Source organism: Equus caballus, chromosome 27 (genome assembly GCF_041296265.1).
Source record: "Equus caballus isolate H_3958 breed thoroughbred chromosome 27, TB-T2T, whole genome shotgun sequence".
Classification (NCBI taxonomy): domain Eukaryota; kingdom Metazoa; phylum Chordata; class Mammalia; order Perissodactyla; family Equidae; genus Equus; species Equus caballus.
The window spans coordinates 23,480,272-23,507,107 of record NC_091710.1 but is presented as its reverse complement, the minus strand read 5'-3'; the positions used below and the strand labels follow the sequence as shown (position 1 = coordinate 23,507,107).

At 35.8% G+C, this 26,836-nt stretch overlaps 1 protein-coding gene across 49 annotated transcripts in view; it reads right to left on the bottom strand.

Annotated features, from left to right (window-relative positions):
- Window positions 1-26,836, bottom strand: part of ADAM32 (ADAM metallopeptidase domain 32) — a 237,553-nt gene that overhangs the window by 127,897 nt on the left and 82,820 nt on the right. For 48 of the 49 annotated variants that reach the window (XR_011433231.1, XM_070252977.1, XM_070253004.1 and 45 more), the window contains one exon: window positions 15,127-15,208. The exons of the other annotated variant lie outside the window; for it this stretch is intronic. Coding sequence is in view for 47 of the 48 variants with exons in the window: in XM_070252977.1 (XP_070109078.1) it covers window positions 15,127-15,208 (82 nt within the window). In the remaining variant the exon portion in view is untranslated. The remainder of the gene's footprint in view (window positions 1-15,126; window positions 15,209-26,836) is intronic. 49 annotated transcript variants of the gene reach the window in all.

Below are 26,836 nucleotides of genomic sequence, written 5' to 3'. Positions count from 1 at the left end.
CTGTAGATAGAAGTGAAATTGTTGGATCTTAGGATATGTATATGTTCACTTTTAGTAGATTCTACCAATTTTCTAAATTGGTTATAGCAATTTATATTCTCATGAGCAATATATGAGAGTTGCAGTCACTTCATATTCATGCTAACACTTAGCATTGTCCATCTTTTTTATGTTGTTATTTATAGGGGGTATGAGGTACTATTTCATTTAGTTTTAACTTGCATTTCATATATTTTTTGACCATATGGCTATCCTTTTTTTGTGGAGTGTATATTCAAGTATCTTGTCCATTTCTCTATTGCATTAGCCTTTTTTATTGATTCGTGGGTGCATTTTATATATTCTGTATATAAATCATTGACAATCATGCACTGCAAATACTTTCCCTACTCTGTGGCTTGTGTTTTCAATCTTTCAATGTTTCTCCTAAACAGAATTTCCTTAATTGGGTACGGTACAGTACAGGCAACTTTTCCTTTGTGTCCACCTTAAGAAATCTTTCCCTATTCCTACAGTTATGAAACTATGCTCATTTTTTTATCTTCTAGGGCTTTATTAATTTCACATATAGACCTACAATCCACCTAAATTTTATCTTTTGAATAGTATCAGGTAGCAGTGAAGTTACATTTATCAAAAAGACCATGCACTACAGGGTCAGCTTTGTACAAAATTAAGTATATGCCCATAAATTTTTCTGTTTTTGACTCTCTGTTCTGTTCCATTGGTCTGTTTGTCTATTTATGTCTTTATTACTGAAGCTTTATAAGAAGTCTTTATATCAGCTATAGTATACCCCTGCAGTTTGTTATTCTTCAAGATTATCTTAGCTATTATTAATTCTTTGCATCACCATACAAATTATAGATTTAGCCTGTCAACTTTAGACACACACACACACACACACACAAACACACATACACAACCTGCTAGGATTTTTTGGGGGTGCTGCATTCACTCTATAGATCAATTTGGAGGGAGGCAACATTTCTATATTATTTTCTGCCAATACATGATCTTAGGCAATGTCTCTGACAATGTTTTATTTTCTTTGTAAAGGTCTTAGATATTTTTTGATAGTTTCTTATTCCTATACTTCTCGATTTTTATGCTAGTTTTAAAGTCTGACTTTCTGTTTGTTGCTAGTTTATAAAAATGCATTTTATTTATCCATTATATGGTACTTTGTTTTGGTGTATTTTGACCTTTGTATTCAGTAACCTTGATAAACTTTTTATTAATTCTAATTTTTTTATCTGTAAATCCACTTGATAGACTCAAGTCACTCATAATTTGAAAATCACAAACCTTATAATTTTTCCCATTGTTCTTGCTAAATTGCCTTGTATAGGAACCTAAATATTAATTGAATAGACTTGGTGATAGGCATATCCCTTTTCCTCTCCCTGATCTCAAAGAAAGAGCTTTCAGAATTTCAATATAATGGATGCTGGAGAATTTTGTCAATACCCTCTTTCCGATTCTCAACATCAAATGTTTTTTGAATTCCTATTGAAGACAGGTAATGTTTTAGAAACTTGGGATACTTTAGTGAAAGAAAGCAAAAGTCCTTGCCCTCATGGAATTTCTTTTTTTTTTGAGGAAAATTAACCCGGAGCTAACATCTGCTGCCAATAATCCTCTTTTTGCTGAGGAAGACTGGCCCTGAGCTAATACCTGCACCCATCTTCCTCTACTTTTTATGTAGGATACCTACCACACCATGGCTTGCCAAGCAGTGCCATGTCCACACCCGGGATCTGAACCAGCGAACTCCGGGCCCCAGAATGTGCACATTTAACTGCTGCACCACTGGGCTGGCCCTGGTCATGGAAATTTTTATTGTAATTAATGTTCTCATTCAGGTCTAAGTCGGCTTAGAGTTTTTATTAAAACTTTAGCAAATGCTTTTCCTTGCATCCTCTGAGATGATTACATAATTCGCCCAATTACTCCCTCAGTGTGGTGAATTACATTAATTGCTAATGCTAAATCAATCTAGCATTCCTGGAATAAATTCAATTTTGTCACAATATATTTTTCTTTTGATGTATTGCTGAGTTTTGCTTCCTAAAATTTCTTTAGAATTTTTGGTTTTATCTTCTAAAATGAGATTGCCCATAATTTTCTTTCTTGTATTATCCTTTTCAGGTTTATCAAAATTGTGCTAGCCTCATTAGGTAAATTGGAGAGTGTAGCTCCCCTTTTCATTCTCCAGGTAAGTCTTAAATATTTGGTACAACTTGCCAGTAACCAATTTTGGCACAGAATTTTATTTGTGAAAAGATTTTAATTATGGGCTCCATTTTTAAAAATACTATAAATATATTCAGGTTGTCTATTTTGCCTCAAGTTACTATTGGCAAGTTATATTATTCTTGGAATATGTCTATTTAATCTACATGTTAAAATTATAGCATCCTCTAATAATCTTTTTGATATACGCAACATATTTTTTCTTTCTTAATTTCTCTCAAGTATGTCTTCTATTTTTGGTCTACCCTGTTTTTTTTTCTTGATTAGTCATGCTACAGTTTTGTCAAATTAACAGTCCTTTCAAAGAATCAACTTTAGAAGTTGTTGACTCCCACAATAGCAAATCTATTTTCTATGTCATTAATCTCTAAACTTCTGTTAATCATTTTTTTACAGCAATGTCCTTTTGGTCTATTTTACATTTTTTCTAACTTCTTGAGCTAGATAGTTGGCATATTAATTTCCAACCTGTATTCTCTTAAGATAAGCCTTTAAGGTTCTCAAAAGTTTTGACATGAAGTATTTTCATTATCTTTTGATTCAAATTATTTTTGTAAGTTCTATTATATATATTTTTTGCTTATGGTATGTTAATTTCAGGGAATATTGTGCTATTTGAAGTTTGAATTTTATTTCTAACATGCTTTCTGTCATTCTAGTCCTTCAAAATTTGTTGAGACTTGCTTTATTGCCCAGTGTAATGGTCAATTTTTATAACAGTTTCATATGTGCTTGTAAGTGATGTTTCTTCTGCAATGTGGTAAGTACTGTTGTCTGTAAATGTCTGTTAGGTCCAGTTTATTAAACATTTTGCTCATTGTTTTATCAGTTACCAAAATGTGTTACAACCTCACAATAAGGGGGGGCATTTGACTTTCTTCTTGTAGTTTTGTCATTTTTTTCTCTAAACATTTTGAAGCTATATTATTAGTTTCCTATAATTTATTTTTATTTATTTATTTATTTATTTATTGCAGTAACATTCGATTATAGCACTATATAGCTTTTGGATGTACATCATAATATACGTCGAATTCTGTGTAGATTACATTATGTTCTCCACTCGAAAACTAATTATAGTCCATCCCCTCACATGTGAGCCTAATCACACCTCTGGCCCTCCTCTCTGTCCCCCATGGTAACCACCAATCCAATCTCGGTTGCCATGTGTTTGTTTGTCATTGTTTTTATCTTATACTTATGTGTGAGATCATACGGTATTTGACTTTCTCCCTCTGACTTATTTCACTCAGCATGATACCCTCAAGGTCCATCCATGTTGTCACAAATGGCCGGATTTCATCACTTCTTATGGCTGAGTAGTATTCCATTGTGCATATATACCACATCTTTACCCATTCATCCCTTGATGGGCACCTAGGTTGATCCCAACTCCTGACTATTTTGTATAATGCTGCAATGAACATAAGGGTGCAGATACTTTTATGCCTTTGCATTATAAGGTCTTTGCAAAAATAACCAGGAGTGGGATAGCTGGATCATATGGTAGATCTATTCTTCATTTACTGAGGATACTCCACACTGCTTTCCATAGTGGCTGCAGCAGTTTGCACTTCCACCAGCAGTGTACAGGGGTTCCCATCTCTCCACATTCTCTCCAACATTTGTTGTTTCCTGTCTTGTTAATTATAGCTATTCTGACTGGAGTGACGTGATACCTCACTGCAGTTTTGATTTGCATTTCCCTGATAGCTAATGATGTTGAGCATCCTTTCATATGCCTCTTGGCCATCCGTATATCTTCTTTGGAGAAATCTCTGTTCAGATCTTTTGCCTATTTTTTAATTGGATTGTTGGTATTTTTGTTGTTGAGCTGTATGAGTCCTTTGAATATTTTGGATATAAACCCCTTATCTGATATATGGTTTGCAAATATCTTCTACCAATTGTTAGTTGTCTTTTCATTTTGTTGATGGTTTCCCTTGCTGTGCATAAGCTTTCTAGTCTGATGTACTCACATTTGTTCATTTTTTCTTTTGTTTCCCTTGCCCAGTCAGACATGCAACTTGAAAATATGCTGCTCAGACCGATGTCAAAGAGCCTACTGCCTATGTTTTCTTCTAGAAGTTTCATGGTTTTGGGTCTTCCATTCAAGTCTTTAATCCATTTTGAGTTGATTTTTGTGCATGGTGTCGGGGAATGGTCTACTTTCATTCTTTTGTATGTGGCTGTCCAGTTTTGCCAACATCATTTATTGAAGAGACTCTCCTTTCTCCATCAAATGCTCTTGGCTCCCTTGTCAAATAGCTGTCCATAAATGTGTGGGTTTATTTCTGGGATCTTGATTCTGTTCCATTGATCTGTGTGTCTGTTTTTGTGCCAGTACCATGCTGTTTTGATTACTATGGCTTTGTAGTATATTTTGAAATCAGGGAGTGTGTTACCTCCCTCTTTGGTTTTTTTTTTCTCAGGAATCCTTTGGCTATTCGGTGTTTTTTGTTGCTCCATATAAATTTTAGGATTCTTTGTTCTATTTCTGTAAAACATATTGTTGGAACTTAGGGATTGAGTTGAATCTATAGATTTCTTTAGGAAGTGTGGACATTTTAACAAAGTTAAATCTTCCAATCCAAGAGCATGGAATAGCTTTCCATTTCTTTGTGTCTTCTTCGATTTCTTTCAACAATGTTTTATAGTTTTAAGTGTACAGCTCTTGCACATAGATGGTTAAGTTTATTCCTAGCTATTTTATTCTTTTTCTTGCAATTGTCAATGGGATTGTATTCTTAATTTCTCTTTCTGCTACTTCATTGTTATTGTATATTAATGCAACCTATTTTTGTACCTTGATTTTGCATCTAGTGACTTGACTATATTCGTTTATTGTTTCTAAAAGGATTTTAGTGGATTCTTTAGGGTTTTTTTATATATAAAATCATGTCGTCTGCAAAGAGTGACAGTTTCACTTCTTCATTTCCAATGTGGATCCCTTTTATTTCTTTTTCTTGCCTGATTGCTCTGGCTAGGATTTCCAATACTACATTAAATAAGAGTGGTGACAGGGGGCATCCTTGTCTGGTTCCTCTTCTTACAGGGATAGCTTTCAGTTTTTCTCCATTGAGAATATTTGCTGCGGGTGTGACATATATGGCCTTTATCATGTTGAAGTATTTTCCTTCTATACCCATTTTATTTAGAGTTTTTATCATACATGGATGCTGCATCTTGGCAAAAGCTTTCTCTGTATCTATTGAGATGATCATGTCATTTTTATTCTTCATTTTGTTAATGTGGTGTATCACATTCATAGATTTGCAGATGTCAAAACATCCCTGCATCCCTGGAATGAAACCCACTTGACCATGATGTATGATATTTTTAACATAATGCTGTATTTGATTTGCTAGTATTTTGTTGAGGATTTTTGTGTCAATGTTTGTCAGTGATATTGGCCAGTAATTTCCTTTTTTGTGTTGTCCTTGTCTTCTTTTGGTATCACGACAATGTTGGCTTCGTAGAAGGAGTTAGGAAGCCTCCCCTCATTTTCAATTTTTTGAAGAGTTTGAGAAAGATAGGTATTAAGTCTTCTTTGAATATTTGGTAGAATTCACCAGGGAAGCCATCTGGTCCTGGACTTTTATATTTTGGGAGGTTTCTGATTGTAGTTTCAATCTCCTTACTGGTAATTGGTCTATTCAAATTTTCTACATCTTCTTGGTCCAGTTTTGGAAGGTAGTATGTTTCTAAGAATTTATCCATTTCTTCTAGATTATCCAATGTTGGCGTATAGCTTTTCATAGTATCTTTTGTATTTCTGAGGTGTCCATTGTAATCTCTCCTGTTTCATTTCTGATTTTATTTATTTCAGCCATCGCTCTTTTTTTCTTGGGGAGTCTAGCTAAGGGGTTTTCAATTTTGTTTATGTCGCCAAAGAACCAGCTCTTGCTTTCATTAATTTTTTCTATTGTTTTTTCAGTGTCTATTTCATTTACTTCTGCTCTGATTTTTATTATTTCCTTCCTTCTGCTGATTTGGGGCTTTGTTTGTTGTTCTTTTTCCAGTACCTTTAGATGCACTTGTAGATTGTGTATTTTGGATTTTTCTTCTTTGTTGAGGTAGGCCTGAATTGCTATAAACTTCCCTCTTAGAACCGCTTATCCCACAGATTTTGGCATGTCATATTTTCAGTTTCATTTGTCTCCAGAAATTTTTTGATTTCTCCTTTGATTTCTTCATTCACCCAATCGTTGTTCAGTAGCATTTTGTTTAATCTCCACATTTTTGTGTCTTTTCTGGTTTTATTTCTGTGGGTAATTTCTAGTTTCATAACTTTGTAGTCAGAAAAGATGCTTGGTATTATTTCTATCTTCTTAAATTTATTGATACTTGTTTTGTGGCATAATATGTGATCAATACTGGAGAACGTTCCATTAGCATTTGAAAAGATGGTGTATTCTGCAGTTTTTGGATGGAATGTTCGGTATATATCCTCTAAGTCCATCTGGTGTAATGTGTCCTTTAAGGCCAATGTTTCCTTATTGATCTTCTGTTTGGATGATCTATCCATTGGTGTAAATGGAGTGTTAAAGTCCCCACTATTATTCTGTTACTGTCTATTTCTCCTTGTATGTCTATTAATACTTGCTTCATATATTTAAGTGCTCCTACATTGAGTGCATAGATATTTCCAAGTGTTATATTTTCTTGTTGGATTTTTCCCTTTATCATTATGCAGTGCCCATCATTGTCTCTTGCGACTTTTATTTTAAGGTCCCATTTGTCTGATATAAGCATTGCTAGCCCCATTTTCTTTTCTTTGCCATTTGCATGGAATATCTTTTTCCATCCTTTCACTTTCAGTTTGTGAGTGTCTTTAGGTCTGAAGTGTGTCTCTTGTATGCAGCATATACATGGGTCTTATGTTTTTATCCAATTGGCCAACCTATGGCATTTGATTGGAGCATTTAGTCCATTGACATTTAAAGTAGCTATTGATGAATATGTATTCATTGCCATTTTGTTACTTTCTTTTTTCTGGGTGTTTTAGTAGTCTTCTCTGTTCCTTTCTTTTTCTCTTGACCTCTTCCCTTAGTGGTTTGATGGCCATCTTTAGTAATACGTTTGATTTCTTTTGTCTTACTTTTTCACTTGCTTATTATAGGTTTCTGATTTGTGATTACCATGAGGATCCCATTTAATATGTTATGTATATAACAGTCTATGTTGAGTTGATAGACTCTCTAGCTTGACCTCTTTCTAAAAGCTCTACTTTTTCACTCCCCTCCTACATTATATGTTTTTCAAATCATATATAGTCTCTTGTTTAGTGTCTGTCCATCCATTACCCTCTTATCATTAAAATAGGTTGTTTTAGTGGGCTGGCCCCGTGGCTGAATGGTTAAGTTCCTGCACTCAGCTTCAGCAGCCCAGGGTTCAGATCCTGGGTGCAGACATGGCACTGCTCATTAGGCCATGCTGAGGCGGCATCCCACATGCCACAAATAGAAGTACCTACAACTAAAATATACAACTATGTACTGGGGAGATTTGGGGAGAAAGAAAAAAAAACACAACAACAAAAAAGAAGATTGGTAACAGTTGTTAGCTCAGCTGCCAACCTTTAAAAAAAAATAGGTGATTTTAGTAAATTTGTCTTTTAACCTTCGTGTTATCTTCACAGGTAGTTAATTTGCTAGCTTTAGTATATTTTTACCTTTACAAGTGATTTTATTGCCTGGCTTTTTGTTGTTGTTTTTTTGATAGTATTTTTTTTTTAATCTCTATTTGTGGTTATTGCTTTCCGACTTAAATAATTCCCTTCAGCATTTCTTGTACAACTTGTTTCTTAGTGATAAACTCCTTTAATTTTTGCTTGTCTGGGAAGCTCTTTAACTCTCCTTCCAATCTGAATGACAACCTTGATGGCTAGAGTATTCCTGGCTGTTGATTTTCTCCTTTTAGCATTTTAAATGCATCATGCCATTCTATTCTTGCCTGTAGGGTCTCAGCTGAGAAGTCCGCTGATAGCATGAAAATGGCTTCCCTTTATATGCCACTTGTGGCCTTTCTCTTGCTGCTTTTAAGATTCTCTCTTGGGGTTTAATTTTGGATATTTTAATTCTAATATGTCTTGGTGTGGGCCTCTTTGGGATTATCTTGTTTGGAGCTCTGTGTGTTTCCTGAACTTGGGTGTCTGTTTCCTTCCTCAGATTAGGAAAATTTTCATCTATTATTTCTTCAAATAAATTTCCTGCCCCTTTGTCTCTCTCTTCTCCTTCTGGAACACCTATAATCCGAATGTTAGCACACTTGACATTGCCCCAGAGTTTCCTTAGACTGCTCATTCTGTCTAATTGTTTTTTATTTTTTCTGTTCTGCTTGGGTGATTTCCTCTAGTCTTTCATCTAGCTCGCTCATCTGTTGTTCCGCTTCCTCTACTCTGCCATTGAGTCCCTGTAGTGAATTTCTCATTTCCAGTATTGTATTCTTCATTTCAAATTTTTTTTAACATCTTCCAGTTCTTTGCTGATGTGCTCACTGTGTTCATCCAGTCTTCTAATATCTGTGAGCATCCTCATGATATTTTGTTTGAGCTCTTTGTTGAGTAGGTCACTTGTTTCTGGTTCATTTAGTCCTTTTTCTGTTTTTTTTTTTCCCTGTTCCCTTGTTTGGAAAGCATTCTTTTGTGTCCTCATTATGCCTCTTTCTCTGTACTTCTTTCTTTTATTTTTTTTTTTTTGAGGAAGATTAGCCCTGAGCTAACTACTGCCAGTCCTCCTTTTTTTGCTGGGGAAGCCTGGCTCTGAGCTAACATCCATGCCCATCTTCCTCTACTTTATATGTGGGATGCCTACCACAGCATGGTGTGCCAAGCAGTGCCATGTCAGCACCAGGGATCTGAACTCGCAAACCCTGGGCCGCTGAGAAGAATGTGCAAACTTAACCACTGCACACCGGGCAAGCACCTCTCTGTGCTTATTTCTATGTATTAGCTCAGTCAGCTATGTCTCCTGATCTTGGAGAAGTAGCCTTATGTATGAGATGCCTTATGAGGCCCAGCAGTGTGCTTCCCTCTTGTCACCAGTCCAGAAGATCCAGGAGTGACCCCTTTGTGGGATACTTGTGTCCTTCTGCTGTGGCAGGGTTGCTCCCACTGCAGGTATCCAGGGAGTCTAGTCTTTCCTTCCCTGGCCAGCCGTTTGTAAATCTGGTTTGGGGAGCCTCAGCACCATTGGCTACAAAGTCTATCAGCACACTCCTATTGCAGTTTTCCTCTTAAGTGGGTTGGTACCCACTGTAACTGTTTGCTAGGCTCAGGGGCTTACAATTGCTATAGCCCTCAGGCCAACAAGGCTGTTGTCAGTTTTCTTAGGAGTGCAGCTGAGTGGGGCTGGCCCTAGGCACTGGAGCACTCAATTGTTTCAGGCTTTGGAAGGTGGGACTGATCCTTTTTATGGCTATTTGTGAAGCAGAGGTCTTCTGACACTGATAAGCTCACCCCCTACAGGACCACACACACCATCAACACAGTCCTGGTCTGTGCACACTTCTTAACTCCCTGGAGCTTACCCCAATGCCACATGGCAGAGGCCCCAACCTCCCCACCAATTCCCCTGCTACAGTTCACCTGGTCCTCACACAGGCCCTGCCCCACAAAGGCAGACACCCTTGCCTGCCTGTAGAGGATCAAGGCACCCAGTCAATGCAGGCTGAAAAGAAGCCTGAGGGCTTGCTGTTAGGTGGGGCGTGTCCCTAGGACTGGTTGCCTGCCCTGGCTGAACGGGATTAAATAGGTGAAGGGATGAACCTCAATGGTACCCACCAGGGTCCGTGTCAGCACACCTGGGCCAGCTCAGAACAATGGCCCCCACCAATGTCTCAATCTCTGGAGAGGTCCCTCCTCTCACCAAGATGCCCCCAGAGCCCACTAGGTGAGTCTCGTTTCACCAAAGGACTGTCTGCCTTCTCTCTGCTGATTTTAGGTTGCTGCAATGAGTGAGTTTGTGTGCGGGCCCTTTAACACCTGAGTCTTTTCAGCCTTTGGCCAATAGCTATCTGGGGGTATCCTCACTGCAGTTAACAGCCAGCAAAGGCAAACAATAAGACCCAGTCTCAGTTGGGCTGAGTCTGAAGGATGCAGTATAGGCCCCTGCTCTGGACCTCACTCCTCCAGGGAGGGCTGCATACCTTAGGGTGGCTCCTGCCTGGCTCCGCTACTCCCAAAGGTAGGTTTTTCCTCTACAGTAGGAATATCTGCCTCTTCTGCCTTAGTCAGGACTGTCTCTTGTTGTGGGGGTTCATTTTTTCCAGTTTTAATTCCCCCCCCACGGTAATTTTTCCAAAAGTAGTTGTAACCTGGTTGTGTTTGTGGGAGGAGACGAGTTCTCAGTCTGCTTATGCCGCCATCTTGGTGAGATCTCCTATAATTTTTAATTGCTATATTTTCCTGGTGAATTGAACTTGCTATCATTATGAACTAATATTCTACTATCCACTAATGCTTTTTCTTATAACCTACTTTAACTATACCACCTTTCTTTTAATTAGTATTTGCATGATACATAGTTTTACTTTCAATCTTCAGTTTTCTTATTTGAAATATATTTCCATATATCTCAGCTTATATTTGGATTATTTTTCCAGGCAGTATGATCATCTTTGTCCTTTAAGTGGATAATGTAGTCAATTAATGTATTTCTGACATTTTTGGCTTTAACTTTTTCTATTTGTTCCAGGTAGTTTATATTTCTTTTTCTATCTTTACTTGTCCTCTAATAATTTAATAGCTCCTCTAATTCCATTTTTCTGTTTATATTTTTAGTGATTACCTGGTAAATTACAACATACATACTTACCAAAGCCTAAAGTTAATCAACATCTTTTATTTTCTTCTGGGACAATACTTCTTAAAAAAACACATTTTATCTCCATTTACACTCCTTCAACCTATATATTATTATATGTACAATTTAAGGTAATGTTAGATGCTGCTATAAACAAGCATCTAAAATCTTAGTTGTTTAATACACACACATAGAGCCCAGTGCAGATACTCCTGGGTAGTGGGTAGCCTTCCACATGCTCGTGTTGAAATACTTACATTTTGTGCTCCTGTCCTTATTTACAGCTTTTCTATTAAGCTTACCAGCAGAAAGGCTCACACAGTTTTAACTGCTCTAACCAAGAAGTGACATACATTACTCCCATTCATATTACATGGCTTGATCTAAACATAACAAGGTCTGAGAAATGTGGTCCCTGAATTGGCACATGCTTTCCAGCCACAGCTGTAGATGGTGGTATCAGCCTATGACCCATTATTGTTACTTGTTTTAATTTAATCTTGTCTCTATTTTAATTTCATCACACACCATTATTATTGATTTATACAGGCCATGTTCAAACAATTATTACTTTCATTACTCTTCATTCTTTCTGAACCTCAGATCTCCCATCTGGGATCACTTCCTTCTGCCTGAAGTATATTTATAATTTCCTTTGGTAATATTAGACTGTTGGCATATAAGTGGAGGCAAAGAAACAAACAGGAAAAATGGAAAATAAGGTGATACTGTTAATTCTAAAAATATCAATAATCACAAGAATGCGCATGACTTAAACTGAAATTAATTAAAACACATTTTTATATTGAATAGGGAAAAGTAGTTCTAGTTATATGCTGTTTAGAAGAAACACTCCTGAATTGGCAAGGATTATATGTAGCTGCATGAGACAGAAAACTCAAAATAACAATAACTAAGAAGAAGAAGTTTATTTCTCTCTCACATAAAAGTAGCTTCTTGATCTTTAGGGATCTGGACTCTTTCCAGCTTCCTACTCCATCATGCCTGCATAATGACCTTGTCTTCACATGGCATTTTAAATAGCAGATTGGAGAAAGGCCACAAAGAAGAATGGGTACCATGCCTTTAAAGAAGCTTCATGGAAGTTCCAAATATTATTTCTGCTTACATCTCACTGGATGAAACTTAGAAAAAACTAGCTACAAAAAAGCTAGGAAATGAAGACTTCTATATGAGCAGGAGTATGCATATCTGAAACCTGAGGTTTGTTTTAAAAAAAGGATCAAATAGAAACTGGAAGAGGTATGTATAGAGATATTTATGAAATATTGTTTGTAATGGCAAAAATAGAAACAACCAAAATGCCCAGGAAAAGTGCAAAGGACACAGTGCAGCATATTCATATAATGAAACATGACACACCAGTGCAAAAAATTAACTAGACACAAAGGATTTTGAGAACAGTGAAACTACTCTGTATGATAGATCTAACTCTAAAATGTTAGATATATGTCATTATATATTTGTCAGAAGTCATAGAATGTACAACACCAAGAGTAAACTCTAATGTAAACTATGGACTTAGGGTAATTAGAATGTGTCACTGCAAGTTCATCATTTCTAACAAATGTACCATTCTGTGATGAGATGTTAATAGTAAGGGAGGCTATGTGTGTGTGGGAGCAGAGGGTATATGGGATATGTCCATGCTTTCCTATTTTGCTGTGAATCTAAAATTTATCTTTAAAAAATGTCTTTAAAAAACTAAAATTTCATGTATCAGGATGGATAAATCTCAAAATTACAAGTGGAAACAAAAAAAATCAAATTGCAGAATGACAGTATGATATGATTTACATTATGTCTAAAGCATAAGAAACAACTCTTGTTTAGAGATATGTTCAATTGTTGCAAAAGTATGAGTTTTTAAACAAAGAAATATAAAAGTTTTGTAAAAGTATAAGTATAAAAGCTTTGAATTCATCTCCTCCAATGATTCTATGCTACACTCTGCCTCAGTCACACATTCCTATAGTTCCCACCCTACTCCTTGTCAACAGACCTGTATCAATAAGTGCAACTCCTCCATCATCTTTGTAAAGTGCATCCCACATCCTGACCACCTACTTTCTTTCCTGATCACTCATCTAGGACCCAACTCCAACAATCCATGTACCCACCAGCATATCCAAACCACGGTTCCTACATTTTCACTGTTCCTGACTTCCTTAGTGACTTCTCTCCTTCCTTAACCAGTTCAAATTCTCTTAAAAACTTCCCAATTTCCTTGCCATCCTTTCACTTCATAATGACTTGACAAAAGCACAATACATCAATCTGCAAAACGCTGAGGTAGAAAGATATTAGAAATAGGGTTTTATACCAAGCCAAATTATCAATCATATGGGGAGAGAAAGCAAAAGCATATTCATAACACCATAAAATACCATTTATTGATTTAATTTTTAAATCAATCTGTAGACAATGTAAAAAAGATCTATAAAATAAATTATAAATTTTAGAAATTGTCACAATGGATATGAGAAGTATACAACCATTTTCTATCTCTCCTTTTTCATAGCAAGTAATCAATGGACATTGCCTAAGGTAAATAGATACTATTTAAATAATAAAATATAAGTATTGTTAAAATGATAATATACTATATATTATTATACATATCATGTATATATGATATAATATCTATATGTATAATTATATGTAAACATATAATATGCAATGATATAATAATATATTTAATAACATAAATATTAAAATAAATATAAGAATACATATGTAACAAATAGAAAGAGTGAGCTAAATATGTCTAAGATAATATTACCAATATCGTCTAAAGTTTATAAATCAAAATAGGGGTAAGAGTGTATATATTTTACATAAATAAATTTAGCTACCACAAGAATTTAAACAGCAATTGTAAATTCTTAATCCGAACTACACAAAGGGAATAAAAGAAAAAGTGTTACTATAAATTTTTGCTTTCTATATCTATAATTAAAACAACTGCACCATGTGAATGCATAAATTCTACAATAAAACTAAATAAAAGAGTATCAAATAAAAATATATGATGCAAAATCCCATCTTTGCAAAAATATAGAGAGGGAGCCACAGTCACAGAAAAAAACACAAAGTAGAAGATGTATATCAATCAAAATGTTAATAGTGGTTATAGCTTCCTGAATGGGAAGAAGCTAGATTATATGAATTTTCTTATATGTTCTTATATATACTTTAAAAAATGCACAAGAATAAGGTAAATTATTTTGTAATTAAAAAAATGTACAGGACTTAAACTTATTTTTAAAAAGAATGACTAGGGTAGGAAAATGTCTCAATGAATTACTTCAACTTTCAATGATGCATCTAATTGTACCAACAATTTATTTTTATATACATAAAATATTTTAAAATACTAAAAATGTTTAAAATAGACTGAAAGGTTTCTTTTAAATACTGTCATTCAGAAGTTTGAAACATTTTAAAGGATTTTTACCATACTTTTTGTTGTTTTGATTTTGAAACTATTTTATCTGTAAGACTATTTCTCCAATTTTATGTCTACAAGCAAAAATCAATTTAGGGTATAGAAATTTCTTTAGAGATAAGTTTTCATGATGCACTACTCTATATACTTAGGAATACCTGTGCATTTATGATATTTTTATTCCACTTCAACTTTCAACTAATTGCAACAAGACACTTGTTCTACAGAATACTCTTCCTTCTACACAGTTCAAATTTTTAATCATGGAAAATACACGCAATCTATAAATGTAAATATAAAAGTAAACTGTATAAAATATATGCTATGATGTTGGATAATTTTAACTTTTATTTTTTTCTTTTACTGAGGAAGATTCACCCTGAGCTAACATCTCCTGCCAATCTTCCTCTTGTTGTATGTGAGCCACTACCACAGCATGGCCACTGACAGACAAGTGGTGTAGCTCTGTGCCCAAGAACAAAGCCCAGGCCACCAAAGCAGAACACACCAAACTTAATCACTTGGCCACCAGGGCTGGCCCTGGATAATTCTTAAATGTACAAATATTTTAAATAAAAAGATTACATAATTACATACCAAAGCAATTCCTGCAGAATAATGGGTAATGCACATCTTTCCAGGAAACGTTGCTCCCACATAATCTGGATAATCTTTATAGCTAAATAAATAGGTATACATTTATAATTAATTTTGACAAACAATTCAAAGGAGAGAAATAATTTATCTGTAGTTCATAAAATCCTAGTCTAAAGCAAATTGGGGTATGATCTTTCCATATGTCCTTAATTGTTTGGATTTTGGAAGATATTCTTCATTAAACGAGACTAAGCACTCGGGATTTCTAAAACACACCCCACAGATCCAAGTTTTTGATGGTTTTACTGCTGTCATCACATTTGGTTAGGATTGCCAAAGACTTTGACCAAATATTTTGATCAAAAGCATTATGTTGAGTGGCAATGAAAAAGTTTTAATGCATGGATTAAAAATTTTCTTCTCATGTAAAAAAGCTCACCAGTTTCTCATAGGAATGACTTTATTGTTCTACAACTTAACATTATTATTTTGAGCAAGGGCCCAAATAAATTGTTATATAATAAGAGCACTGTTCTCAGAGACATACACAAATTATTGCATTTAATCCTCAAATCAAGCCAGTGAAAATGATGTTATTTTTATCCTCATTGAACAAATCAAACATCAGATGGAAACTATAAATAACTTTCTCAAGGTAGCATGATTAATAAGTGTTACTGAAGATTTTGAACTTGGGCAATCTGAATCCAGAGCCATACTCTCAATCACTAAGGTATAGACACTCTGAACATATTCTGCCATCTTAGAGCCCCCACCAAAACAAACATTCCAGAATGTGTGTAAAGAAGCTTGGTATTCAATTCTCAATTCAAAATGCTCCTTTGGTCTCAATAGCACTTCAGTTCACAATTGCACTGTGTCTTCTCTGCTGTCTTTACTCTAACTCTCTGGTATCGTTTATACCTAACCCTTCCAGCACTTGTTTCCAAGTATTTGCTCTCGACACCCAACTCTGGCTTTCTAATTCAATGCCTAAGTATTGTTTACACTCTTTCTTCATCCAAGAGACTTCTCCCAATAGATAAGACTTTCCCTAAAACTCTAGGCATATTCCTAATAAGCTGGACTCAGTAATAGTTATTTTTTACTTAATACTGCCCACCCAGTCTCCACATCAAATCAGTTCTCAAGATCTACCCTTTCACTTCTTCCATGTTTCATGTATCCTTTCCCTCATCTAAAGTTCCAGCTCTAGTTCTAACTATGAATTCCATATTCTTTGAAAAGAACTCAAAATTATTTAGTCTCATGTCTCTAAGCACATTGTTTCCATAACCTGGAACGCCTTCCATATCCCTTCTCTGAATTTAAACATGCCTAAACTCTGCATTCCCACTTTTAATTTAATTAGTACTTGTTTAATTTGGGCTTTTCGTTATACATGACTTTGAGTCAATCTCTCTCTCTCTCCCTGTCTCTCTCTGTCTCTCTCTCTCTCTTGCTCTCACATTCTTTTTTCTCCTGTAAGCTATAAACAAGTAGAGATAATGCACTAACATTCATCTGTGGAGTAACATCAGCAAGGTAGTAGAAGGGGTGTTTTCAGCCCTCATCTCCCCACAGAAATGATTTTGACAACTACCCACGGATAAGAGTACTTTCTGGGAGTCCAAGAGTCCAGAGGAGAAGTCCCAGCATCTCATTGGAGGAAAAATCCAAGAACAGACACAATGAAGGAGGTAACAGTTTCACTTTACCCCAAGGCAGTACAGCTCAGTGCTAAGAGAGACACCCTGAGCCATGATTTCTCAGGGGAAGATGAGAGCATAGTCAGTGCCTCCAGCCATGTGGGATTCTGCACAAGAGGCCCACTTAAGTGTCCACTGACAGATGAATGGATAGAAAAAATGTGATGTATATATACAATGCAGTATTATTCAGCCTTAAAAAGGAAGGAAATTCTGCCATTTGCAACACAGATTAAACTTGGAGGAGATTATGTTAAGTGAAATAAACCAGACATAAAGACAAATACTGTATGATCTCACCTAAGTGAAATCTAAAATAGTCCAACTCATGAAAACAGAGAGAAGAATGGTGGTTGCCAGGGGTTAGGGGATGGAAGAAATATGGAGATGCTGCTCAAAGGGTACAAAGTTTCAGTTATGTAGGATAAGTAAAGTCCTGGAGATGTAATGTAGAGCATGGTGACTATAGTTAATAATACTATATTGCAAATTTGAAATTTAGTGAGAGAATAGATCTTAAGTGTTGTCACCACACACACAAAAAGATGGTAACTATGTAAGGTGATAGATATGTTAATTAGCTCAATTATGGTAATCATTTCACAATGTATACATACATTAAAACATCACATTGTAAACTTTAAATATATACAATCTTTATTTGACAATTTTAATTCAATATACACTATAAAAAATAAAAGTAAGGAAAATAAAGGTGAGGGAATTGAGGCAGAGGTGGCATTTGCCCTAGGTGACAGAGCTAAGTTAAAGGCAGGCAGTTGGCCTCCAGAGCTTAAATTCCGAATCACTATACTATACTATCTCAATAAACATTTGCTGTAAAATGTTAAAAAAAAAAAACCTTAACCTTGCAATGCTCATAGTACCTACTGTATGACTTACTCATACCAGATTATAAGCTTCTGGAATACAGAGAACATAGAAAAATATAATTAATTATTCTATTTTCATAGTACCTATTCTAGGACCTTCCTCATTGTAGATATGCAAAATATGTTGCTGCAGTAAAATAATACCAAGATACCAAGGAGTATTACTGAAGTTCAAGAATGCTGATTGTACCCTAATTTCTCCATTTCTAATGGGATAAATTCTCTTTCAGCAATCTCACTTATTAATGCAATCAAAGATCAATGTTCTATTAAAAAAATACATCACACCAAAGTGATGTTTCTTCTAGGAATGTGAGGATAGTTCAAGGTTGGGAAATATATTAATATAATTATTTGTTTTAAGAGAGTTAAGGAGAATATCTTATATCATCCCTACAAAAGCTGAAAGATCATTTTTCAAACTGTTTGTATAACATGGATCTATGGCTACTGCCTTAATATTATACATACACAAAGATATGGGCACACATGTGCACATGCACACACACACACACACACACAAACATACATTTTAGCCCAAAAAGCTAAAAAGCATACTACTGAACAAGGTAATATTCCCACTAAAGTAAAGAAGAAAATAGACATGACCCATGTTACCATTATTACCACTATTTAACATTGTATTAAATTAGTCAAAGCAGTAAGATTAGAGAAAGAAACTGAAAATACAAAATTATGGAAAAAGAGATAAAACTACTTGTACTTATAGATGTTATGACCGTATGCATGAAAAACTAAGGTAATAAACTTAAGAACTATTAAAAACAATAAATTTCATAAGGCGGTAGGATATAAAATAAATACAGGCATACCTCAGAGATATTGCAGATTCAGTTCCAGACCACCGCAATAAACTGGATACCACAATAAAGCAAGTCACAAGATATTTTTTGTTTCTCAGTGAGTATAAAAATTATGTTTACACTATACTGTAGTCTATCATGTGTGCAATAGCATTATGTCTAAAAAATGTAACATACATGAATTTAAATTATATTTGCACAAAGACCAATAAAAAAATACACAAGTTACTAATAAAAATGGTTTGAGTCCATGGACCAAGAAGCAAAGGATGGAGGTGGGAGTGTGAAAGGAAGAATTTTCTGTAAAGATGGTTACATTAGTGTTAACTGCTTGCTATGTTGAGAACACTGTTATTTCAGGGAATGGATGTGATAGCCATTCTGTTATACATTTAGAAAAGTGCTTTAAAATGCATGTAATATATCAAGATGGCAGCATAGGCAGACTCTAAACTCACCTCATGCCACAGACACAACCAGGTGACAACAATTTTTAGAACAATTACCCCTGAGAGAGAACTGAAACCTGCATAAAAAGAATCCCCACAACAAGGGACAGTCCTGACTGAGGCAGAAGAAGGAGAAATTCAGGTCTGGAGAGAAAATCCCACTTTCTTGAGCTGCAAAGCTTCAGGGACGGCCAGTACACAGCTTTCCCTGGAGGAGTGGGGGGCCTGAGCAGGGGAGTGTTGCTGTTATAAGCATCCTTTGGACTAGCATGACAGAGAGGCATCTCATAATATCAGGATTTTCTGGCTATGAACTACAGTGGGGAATGCCCCTAGAAAAACTATCAGACATAAGTGGAAAACAAGCCAGCTCTTAAAGGGCCCATACAAAAATTCACCTATTTCAGAAGGCAACATAAACTCACCAGAAAGAAAGGTGCACAGTCCTTTGGTGAAAAAAGACTCTACTGATAGGCTCTGGGTGCATCTCGGTGAGAGGTGAGACCTCTCCAGGGACTGAGACATTGGTGGCAGCCATTATTGTGATGTAATACATGTGTGCTGACACAGATGCTGGCAGACATCATTGGAGTTCATCCCCTGGCATGTTATCCCAGGGTCTGACCCACCCACTAGAGCACTGACTTAATCCAGCTCAGCCAGAGCAGGCAGCCAGCCCTAGGGACTGGCCCCAGCCAACAGCAATGCCTCAGGCAGCCTAGAAACCAGCCACACTGGGGACCTACACAATTAACAGAAAACTCCAACAGGAACATGCTATTAGACCTTAGCCAACTTTGCTGGGGCTCCCCAAACCTGATAAACTGAAGGATCCATAGCAGCCACATGCAGCTAAGCACTACAACCAGCTGGTCAGGGGGACAGCCAAGACTCCCTGGGCACCTGCAGCAAGAGCAACACTGCCAAAACAGGACACATGTAGCCCATATAGGGGCCACTCCTGGAACATTTGGAAGTGGTGACAAGAGGTAAGCATATTGCTAGGCCTCAAAAAGTGTGTCCTTCATAAGGCCACTTTTTCAAGATCAGGAGACATAGCTCACACACCTAATACATAGCTATAAGCAGAGATAAAGAGGAAAAGGAGGAGGCAAAGCAATACATTCCAAGCAAGGGAACAGGACAAAACCCCAGAAAAAGAACTAAGTGAAACAGAAATAATCTACCTGACAGAGAGTTCAAGTAAAACAGTCATAAAGATGCTCATTGATATTGGGAGGAGAGTGGACGAACACAGTGAGAATGTCAACAAAGAACTGGAAAACATAAAAAAGAACAAATCAGGGCCAGCCTGGTGGTACAGCAGTTGAGTGCACACATTCCACTTCTTGGTGGCCCAGGGTTCACCGGTTTGGATCCCAGGTGCGGACATGGCACTGCTCAGCATGCCATGCTGTGGTAGGCGTCCCACATATAAAATAGAGGAAGATGGGCATGGATGTTAGCTCAGGGCCAGGCTACCTCAGAAAAAACAGGAGGATTGGCAGTAGTTAGCTCAGGGCTAATCTTCCTCAAAAGAAGAAAAAGAAGCAAAAACAAAAAAAAGAGAGAGAACAAATCAGAAATGGAGAATACAATACTGGAAATGAAAAATTCACTAGAGGGAATCAATAGCAAAGTAGATGATGCAGAAGAATGGATCAGCAAGCTGGATGAAAGACTAGAGCGAATCACCCAAGGTCAACAAAGAAAGAAAAAAGAATTAAAAAGAATGAGAACAGTCTAAGGCAACTCTGGGACAACATCAAGACACTAACATTCATATTATAGGTCCCAGAAGGAGAAGAGAGACACAAAGGGGCAGAGAATCTATTTGAAGAAATAATACCTGAAAACTTTTCTAACCTTAGGAAGGAAACAGACATCCAAGTACAGGAAGCAAAGAAAGCACGAAGCAAGATAAACCCAAAGAGGCCCACGCCAAGACACATTATAACTAAAATGTCCAAAATTGAAGATAGAGAATCCTAAAAGCCACAAAAGAAAGAGAACAAGTGAGATACAAAGGAAATCCCCTAAGGCCATCAGCTGACTTCTCAGCAGAAACCTTACAGGCTAGGAGTGGCATGATATATTTAAAGTGCTGAAAGGAAACAACCCACAGCCAAGAAAACTCTACCCAGCAAGGTTATCAATCAGAATGGAAGAAAAGATTAAGAGATTCCCAGACAAGCACAACTCAAAGTAGTTTATAAAGTAGTTTACCAAGGAACTAGTTTTACAAGAAATGCTAAAGGGGCTTATTTAAGTAGGAAAGAGAAGACCACAAATAGGAATAAGAAAATTATCAACAACAAAAGAGGTAATGTAATCACCGGTAAAGACAAAAGTACAGTGAAGGTAGCAGAAAAACCACCTTGAAGATAATATGAAGGTTGAAAGATAAAAGTACCAAAATTACCTATTTCAATGATAACAGGGTAATGGATACACAAACACAATATAAGAGGTTAGATATGATATCAAAAACATAAAATGTGGGAAGAGAGAAGTAAAAGAATAAAGCATCTTAGAAAGAGGTCAAACTAAAGAGACCATTGACTCTATATGGACTTCTATATATCTAGATTATTATATATGAACCTCATGGTACTCATAAACCAGAAACCTATAACAAATACACAAATAATTACAAGAAAGGAACCCAAACCTGATACTAAAGAATGCCATCAGACGACAAGGGAAGAGAGCGAGAGAAGAAGAAAGAAACAGAGAACTAATAAAACACCCAGAAAATAAGTAACAAAATGGCAGTAAGTACATATGTATCAATAGCTACTTTAAATGACAATGGACTACACACTCCAATCACAAGGCATAGCATGGCTGACTAGATAAAAAAAACAAGCCCCAAATATACATAGTATACAAGACACACATTTCAGACCTAAAGACACTCACAGACTGAAAGTGAATGGATGGAAGAAGATACTCCATGCAAATGGCAATGCTGGGCTAGCAATACTCATACCAGACAAAACAGACTTTAAAACAAAAACTGTAACAAGAGACAAAGAAGTGCACTAAATAATGATAAAGGGAACAATCCAAAAAGAAAATATAACACTTGTAAATATCAACTGACACAGCATAGGAACAGTTAGATATATAAAGCAATTATTAAAAGACATAAAAGGAGAAATACTAACACAATAATAATAGAGTACTTTAACATTCCACCTATACCAATGGATAGATCATCCAAACAGAAAATCAATAAGGAAACATTGGCCTTAAATGACACACTAGACCAGATGGACATAGAAGAGATATATAGAACATTCCATCCCAAAACTACAGAACGCACATCCTTTTCAAATGCACATGGAACATACTCCAGGATTGATCACAATTTAGGCAACAAAACAAGTCTCAACAAATTTTAGAAGACTGAAATAGTACCAAGCATATTTTATGACCACAGCTATGAAACTAGGAAACTACAAGAAGAAAATTGGAAAATCTACAAATATGCGGAGATGAAGGAGAAGGCTACTGAAGAACTACTGCGTCAATGAAGAAATCAAAGGAGAAATAAAAAAATACCTAGAGACAAATGAAAATGAAAATACGACATGCCAAAATCAATGGGATACAGGAAAAGCAGTTCTAAGAGGGAAGTTTATAGCAATACAGGCCTAACTCAACAAACAAGAAAAATCTAAACATTCTAACAGTGCACCTAAAGTAAATGGAAAAAGAAGAACAAAACAAACCCCCAAATCAGAAGGAAATCACAAAAATCAGAGCAGAAATAAATGAAATCAAGACTAAAAAACAATTTAAAAAAATCAATGGAAGCAAGAGCTGGTTCTTTGAAAAGAAAGAAAATTGACAAACATTGAGCTAGACTCACCAAGAAAAAAGAGAGAAGGCTGAAATAAATAAGATCAGAAATGAAAGAAGAAATAACAACAGACAGCTCAGAAATACAAAAGATTATAAGAGAATACCACAAAAAGCTATACGTCAACAAATTGGATAATCTAGAAGAGATGGATAAATTCTTAAAATCAGACAACCTTGCAAAACTGAATCAACAAGAAACAGAGAATTTGAATAGACTAATCACACGTAAGGAGATTGAAACAGTAATCGAAAAGCTCCCCAATAATAAAAAGTCCAGTACCAGACAACTTCCCTGGTGAATTCTACCAAACAAAGAAGACTTAATACTTATCCTTCTCAAGCTCTTCCAAAAAATTGAAGAGGAGGGGAAGCTTTCTAAGTCACGCTACAAAGCCAACAGTACCCTGATACCAAAGCCAGATGAGGACAACATACGAAAAGAAAATCACAGGCCAATATCACTGATAAACATCAAAGCAAACATCCTCAACAAAATACTAGCAAATTGAATACAACAATACATTAAAAACATCATACATCATGATCAAGTGGGATTTATACCAGGGATGCAGGGATGATTCAACATCTGCAAATCTATCAACATGATACACCACATTAACAAAATAAAGAATAAAATCACATGATCATCACAATAGGTACAGAGAAAGCATTTGACAAGATACAGCATCCATTTATGATTGAAATTCAGAATAAAATGGGTATAGAAGGAAAGCACTTCAACATAATAAAGGCTGTATATGACAAATCCACAGCTAATATCATTCTCAATGGAGAAAAATTGAAAGCTATCCCTCTAACAACAGTAACCAGACAAGGATGTCCACTTTCACCAACCTTATTTAACATTGTATTGCAAGTCCTGGCCAGAGCAATCAAGCAAGAAAAAGAAATAAAAGTATCCAAATTGGAAACGTAGAAGTGAAACTGTCACTATTTGCAGGTGACATGATTTACAACATAGAAAACCCTAAAGAATCCAACAAAAAACTTCTAGAAATAATGAATATGGTAAAGTTGCAGGCCACATTATCAACATACAAAAATCAGCTGCGTTTCTATACACTAACAACTAAGTAGTAGAAAGAGAAATTAAGAATACAATCCCATTTACAATTGCAACAAAAAGAATAAAATATCTAAGAATAAACTTAACCAAATAAGTGAAAGATCCATACATTGAAAACTATAAAACATTGTTGAAAGAAACTGAAGACACAAAAAAATGGAAAGATACTGTGCTCCTGGTTTGGAAGAATTAACATAGTTAAAATGTCCATACTTCCTACAGCAATATGTGGATTCAATGTAAACTCTATCAAAGTTATGATGACATTTTTCACAGAAATAGTACAAAAAATCCTAAAATCTATGTGGAACAACAAAAGAACCAGAATAGCTAAAGAAATCCTGAGAAAGAAGAACAAAGCTGGAGGTATCACACTTCCTGTTTTCAAAATATACTACAATGCCACAGTAACAAAACCAGCATGAGACTGGAACAAAAACAGACACACAGATCAATGGAACAGAATCAAGAGCCCAGAAATAAACCCACACATCTATGGACAGCTAATTTTCAACAAGGGAGCCAAGAACACATAGTGGAGAAAGGAAAGTCTTTTCAATAAATGTTGTTGAGAAAACCAGACAGCCACATGCAAAAGAAGGAAAATAGGCCACTGTCTTACGCCATACGCAAAAATTAACTCAAACTGGATTAAAGACTTGCATGTAAGACCTGAAACCATTAAACTTCGAGAAGAAAACATAGGCAGTATGCTCTTCCACATCAGTCTTAGCAGCATATTTACAAGTACCATGCCTGATCGGGCAAGGGAAACAATAGAGAAAATAAATGTGACTACATCAAACTAGAAAGCTTCTGCACAGCAAAGGAAACCATCAACAAAATGAAAAGACAACCTAACAATTGGGAGAAGATATTTGCAAATCATATATCTGACTAGGCGTTAACCAAAATATATAAAGAATTCAATATCTCAACAATAAAGAAACTAACAATCCAATTAAAAAGTGGGCAAAACATCTGAACAAACATTTCTCCAAAGAAGATATATAGATGGCCAACAGGCACATGAAAAGATATTCAACATCACTAATTATCAGGGAAATGCAAGTCAAAACTACAAGGGGCTGGCCCCATGGCCAAGTGGTTAAGTTCATGCACTCTGCTTCAGCAGCCTGGGGTTTCAGTGGTTCGGATCCTGGGTGTGGACATAGCACCACTCATCAGGCCACACTAAGGTGGCATCCCATATGCCACAACTAGAAGGACCCACAACTAAAATATACAACCAAAATATAAAAATATGAAATATGTATGGGGGGGTTTGGGAAGAAAAAGAAAAAGAAAAGATTGGCAACAGTTGTTAACTCAGGTGCCAATCTTAAAAAAAAACAAAAACTACCATGAGATATCACCTCATTCCCATCAGAATGGCTATCTTTAACAAGACATGAAACAGTAAGTGTTGGAGAGGATGTGAAGAGAAGGGAACTCTCATACACTGCTGGTGGGAGTGCAAACTGTTGCAGCCACTATGGAAAACAGTATGGAGCTTCCTCAAAAAATTAAAAACAGATCTACCATATGATCCAGCTATTCCCTTTATCCAAAGAACTTGAAAACACAAATGCATAAAGATACATGCACCCCTATGTTCATCACAGCATTATTCACAATAGTCAAGACTTGGCAGCAACCTAGATGCCCATCAAGGGATGAATGGATAAAGAAGATGTGGCATATATACACAATGGAATACTACTCAGCCATAAGAAAGGAGGAAATCCAGCCATTTGTGACAACATTGATAGACCTTGAGGGTATTATGCTGAGTGAAATAAGTCAGAGGGAGAAAGTCAAATATCGTATGATCTCACTCATAAGTAGAAGATAAAAACAATGACAAACACACACACAGAAACAGAGATTGAATTGGTGGTTACCAGAGGGGAAGGGGGAAGGAGCAGGGCCAAATGGGTGATTAGTCATATGTGTGTGGTGATGGACTGTAATTGTCTTTGGGTGGTAAACATGTTGCAACCTACACAGAAATCAAAATGTATAATGATGTACACCTGAAATTTATATAATGTTACCAACCACTGTTCCACAATAATAAAAGAATAAAAAAGAAAAAGAAAGAAAGAAAAAGAAAAAGAAAAGAAATCGCCCAATTGTTTTCCAAAGGAACTGTACCATTTTGCATTCCCACCACTGAGGCAGAAAAGTTCGTTGTTCTGCATAATCTCCAGCTGGTGGCATTGTCTGGTTTTTGTTTTGTTTTGGTCTCATTTAGCCATTATAATAAGAGTGCAATGGTTTCTTATTGTGATTTAATTTACAATTTCCTAATGAGTAATGATGTTGAGCATCTTTTCATGTATTGATTTGCCGTCCATATACTTCTTTGGTGAAGTAACTTCAAATACTTTGTCCACTTTTATTGGGTTGTTTTTTTATTATTGAGTTTTAACTGTTCTTTAAGCATTCAGGTTTATGTCCATTATCAGATATGTGATTTCAAAATATTTTTATAAGCATTTGGCTGCAATTTGTCTTTTCATTTTCATGGCAGTATATTTCAAAAAATAGAAATTTGATAAATTTATTATCAACTTATCAATTTTTTATTTTATGAATCATACTTTTGGTGTTGTACCCAAAAATATCTTTGCCTGACCAAAGGTTACAAAGATCCCTCCAGTATCTCTTGTACTAGAAGTTTTAAGCTTTACTCAGTTACATCTATCATTCATTTTGAGTTACGTATTGTATATGCTATGAGGTACAGACAGAAGCCATTTTTTGCATATGAATAACCAACTATTCAGCACCAATCCTTGAAAAGACAATAATTTCTCCATTTAATTGCTTTTGCACTTTTGTCAGAAGTCATTTGATGCTATATGTGTGAGTC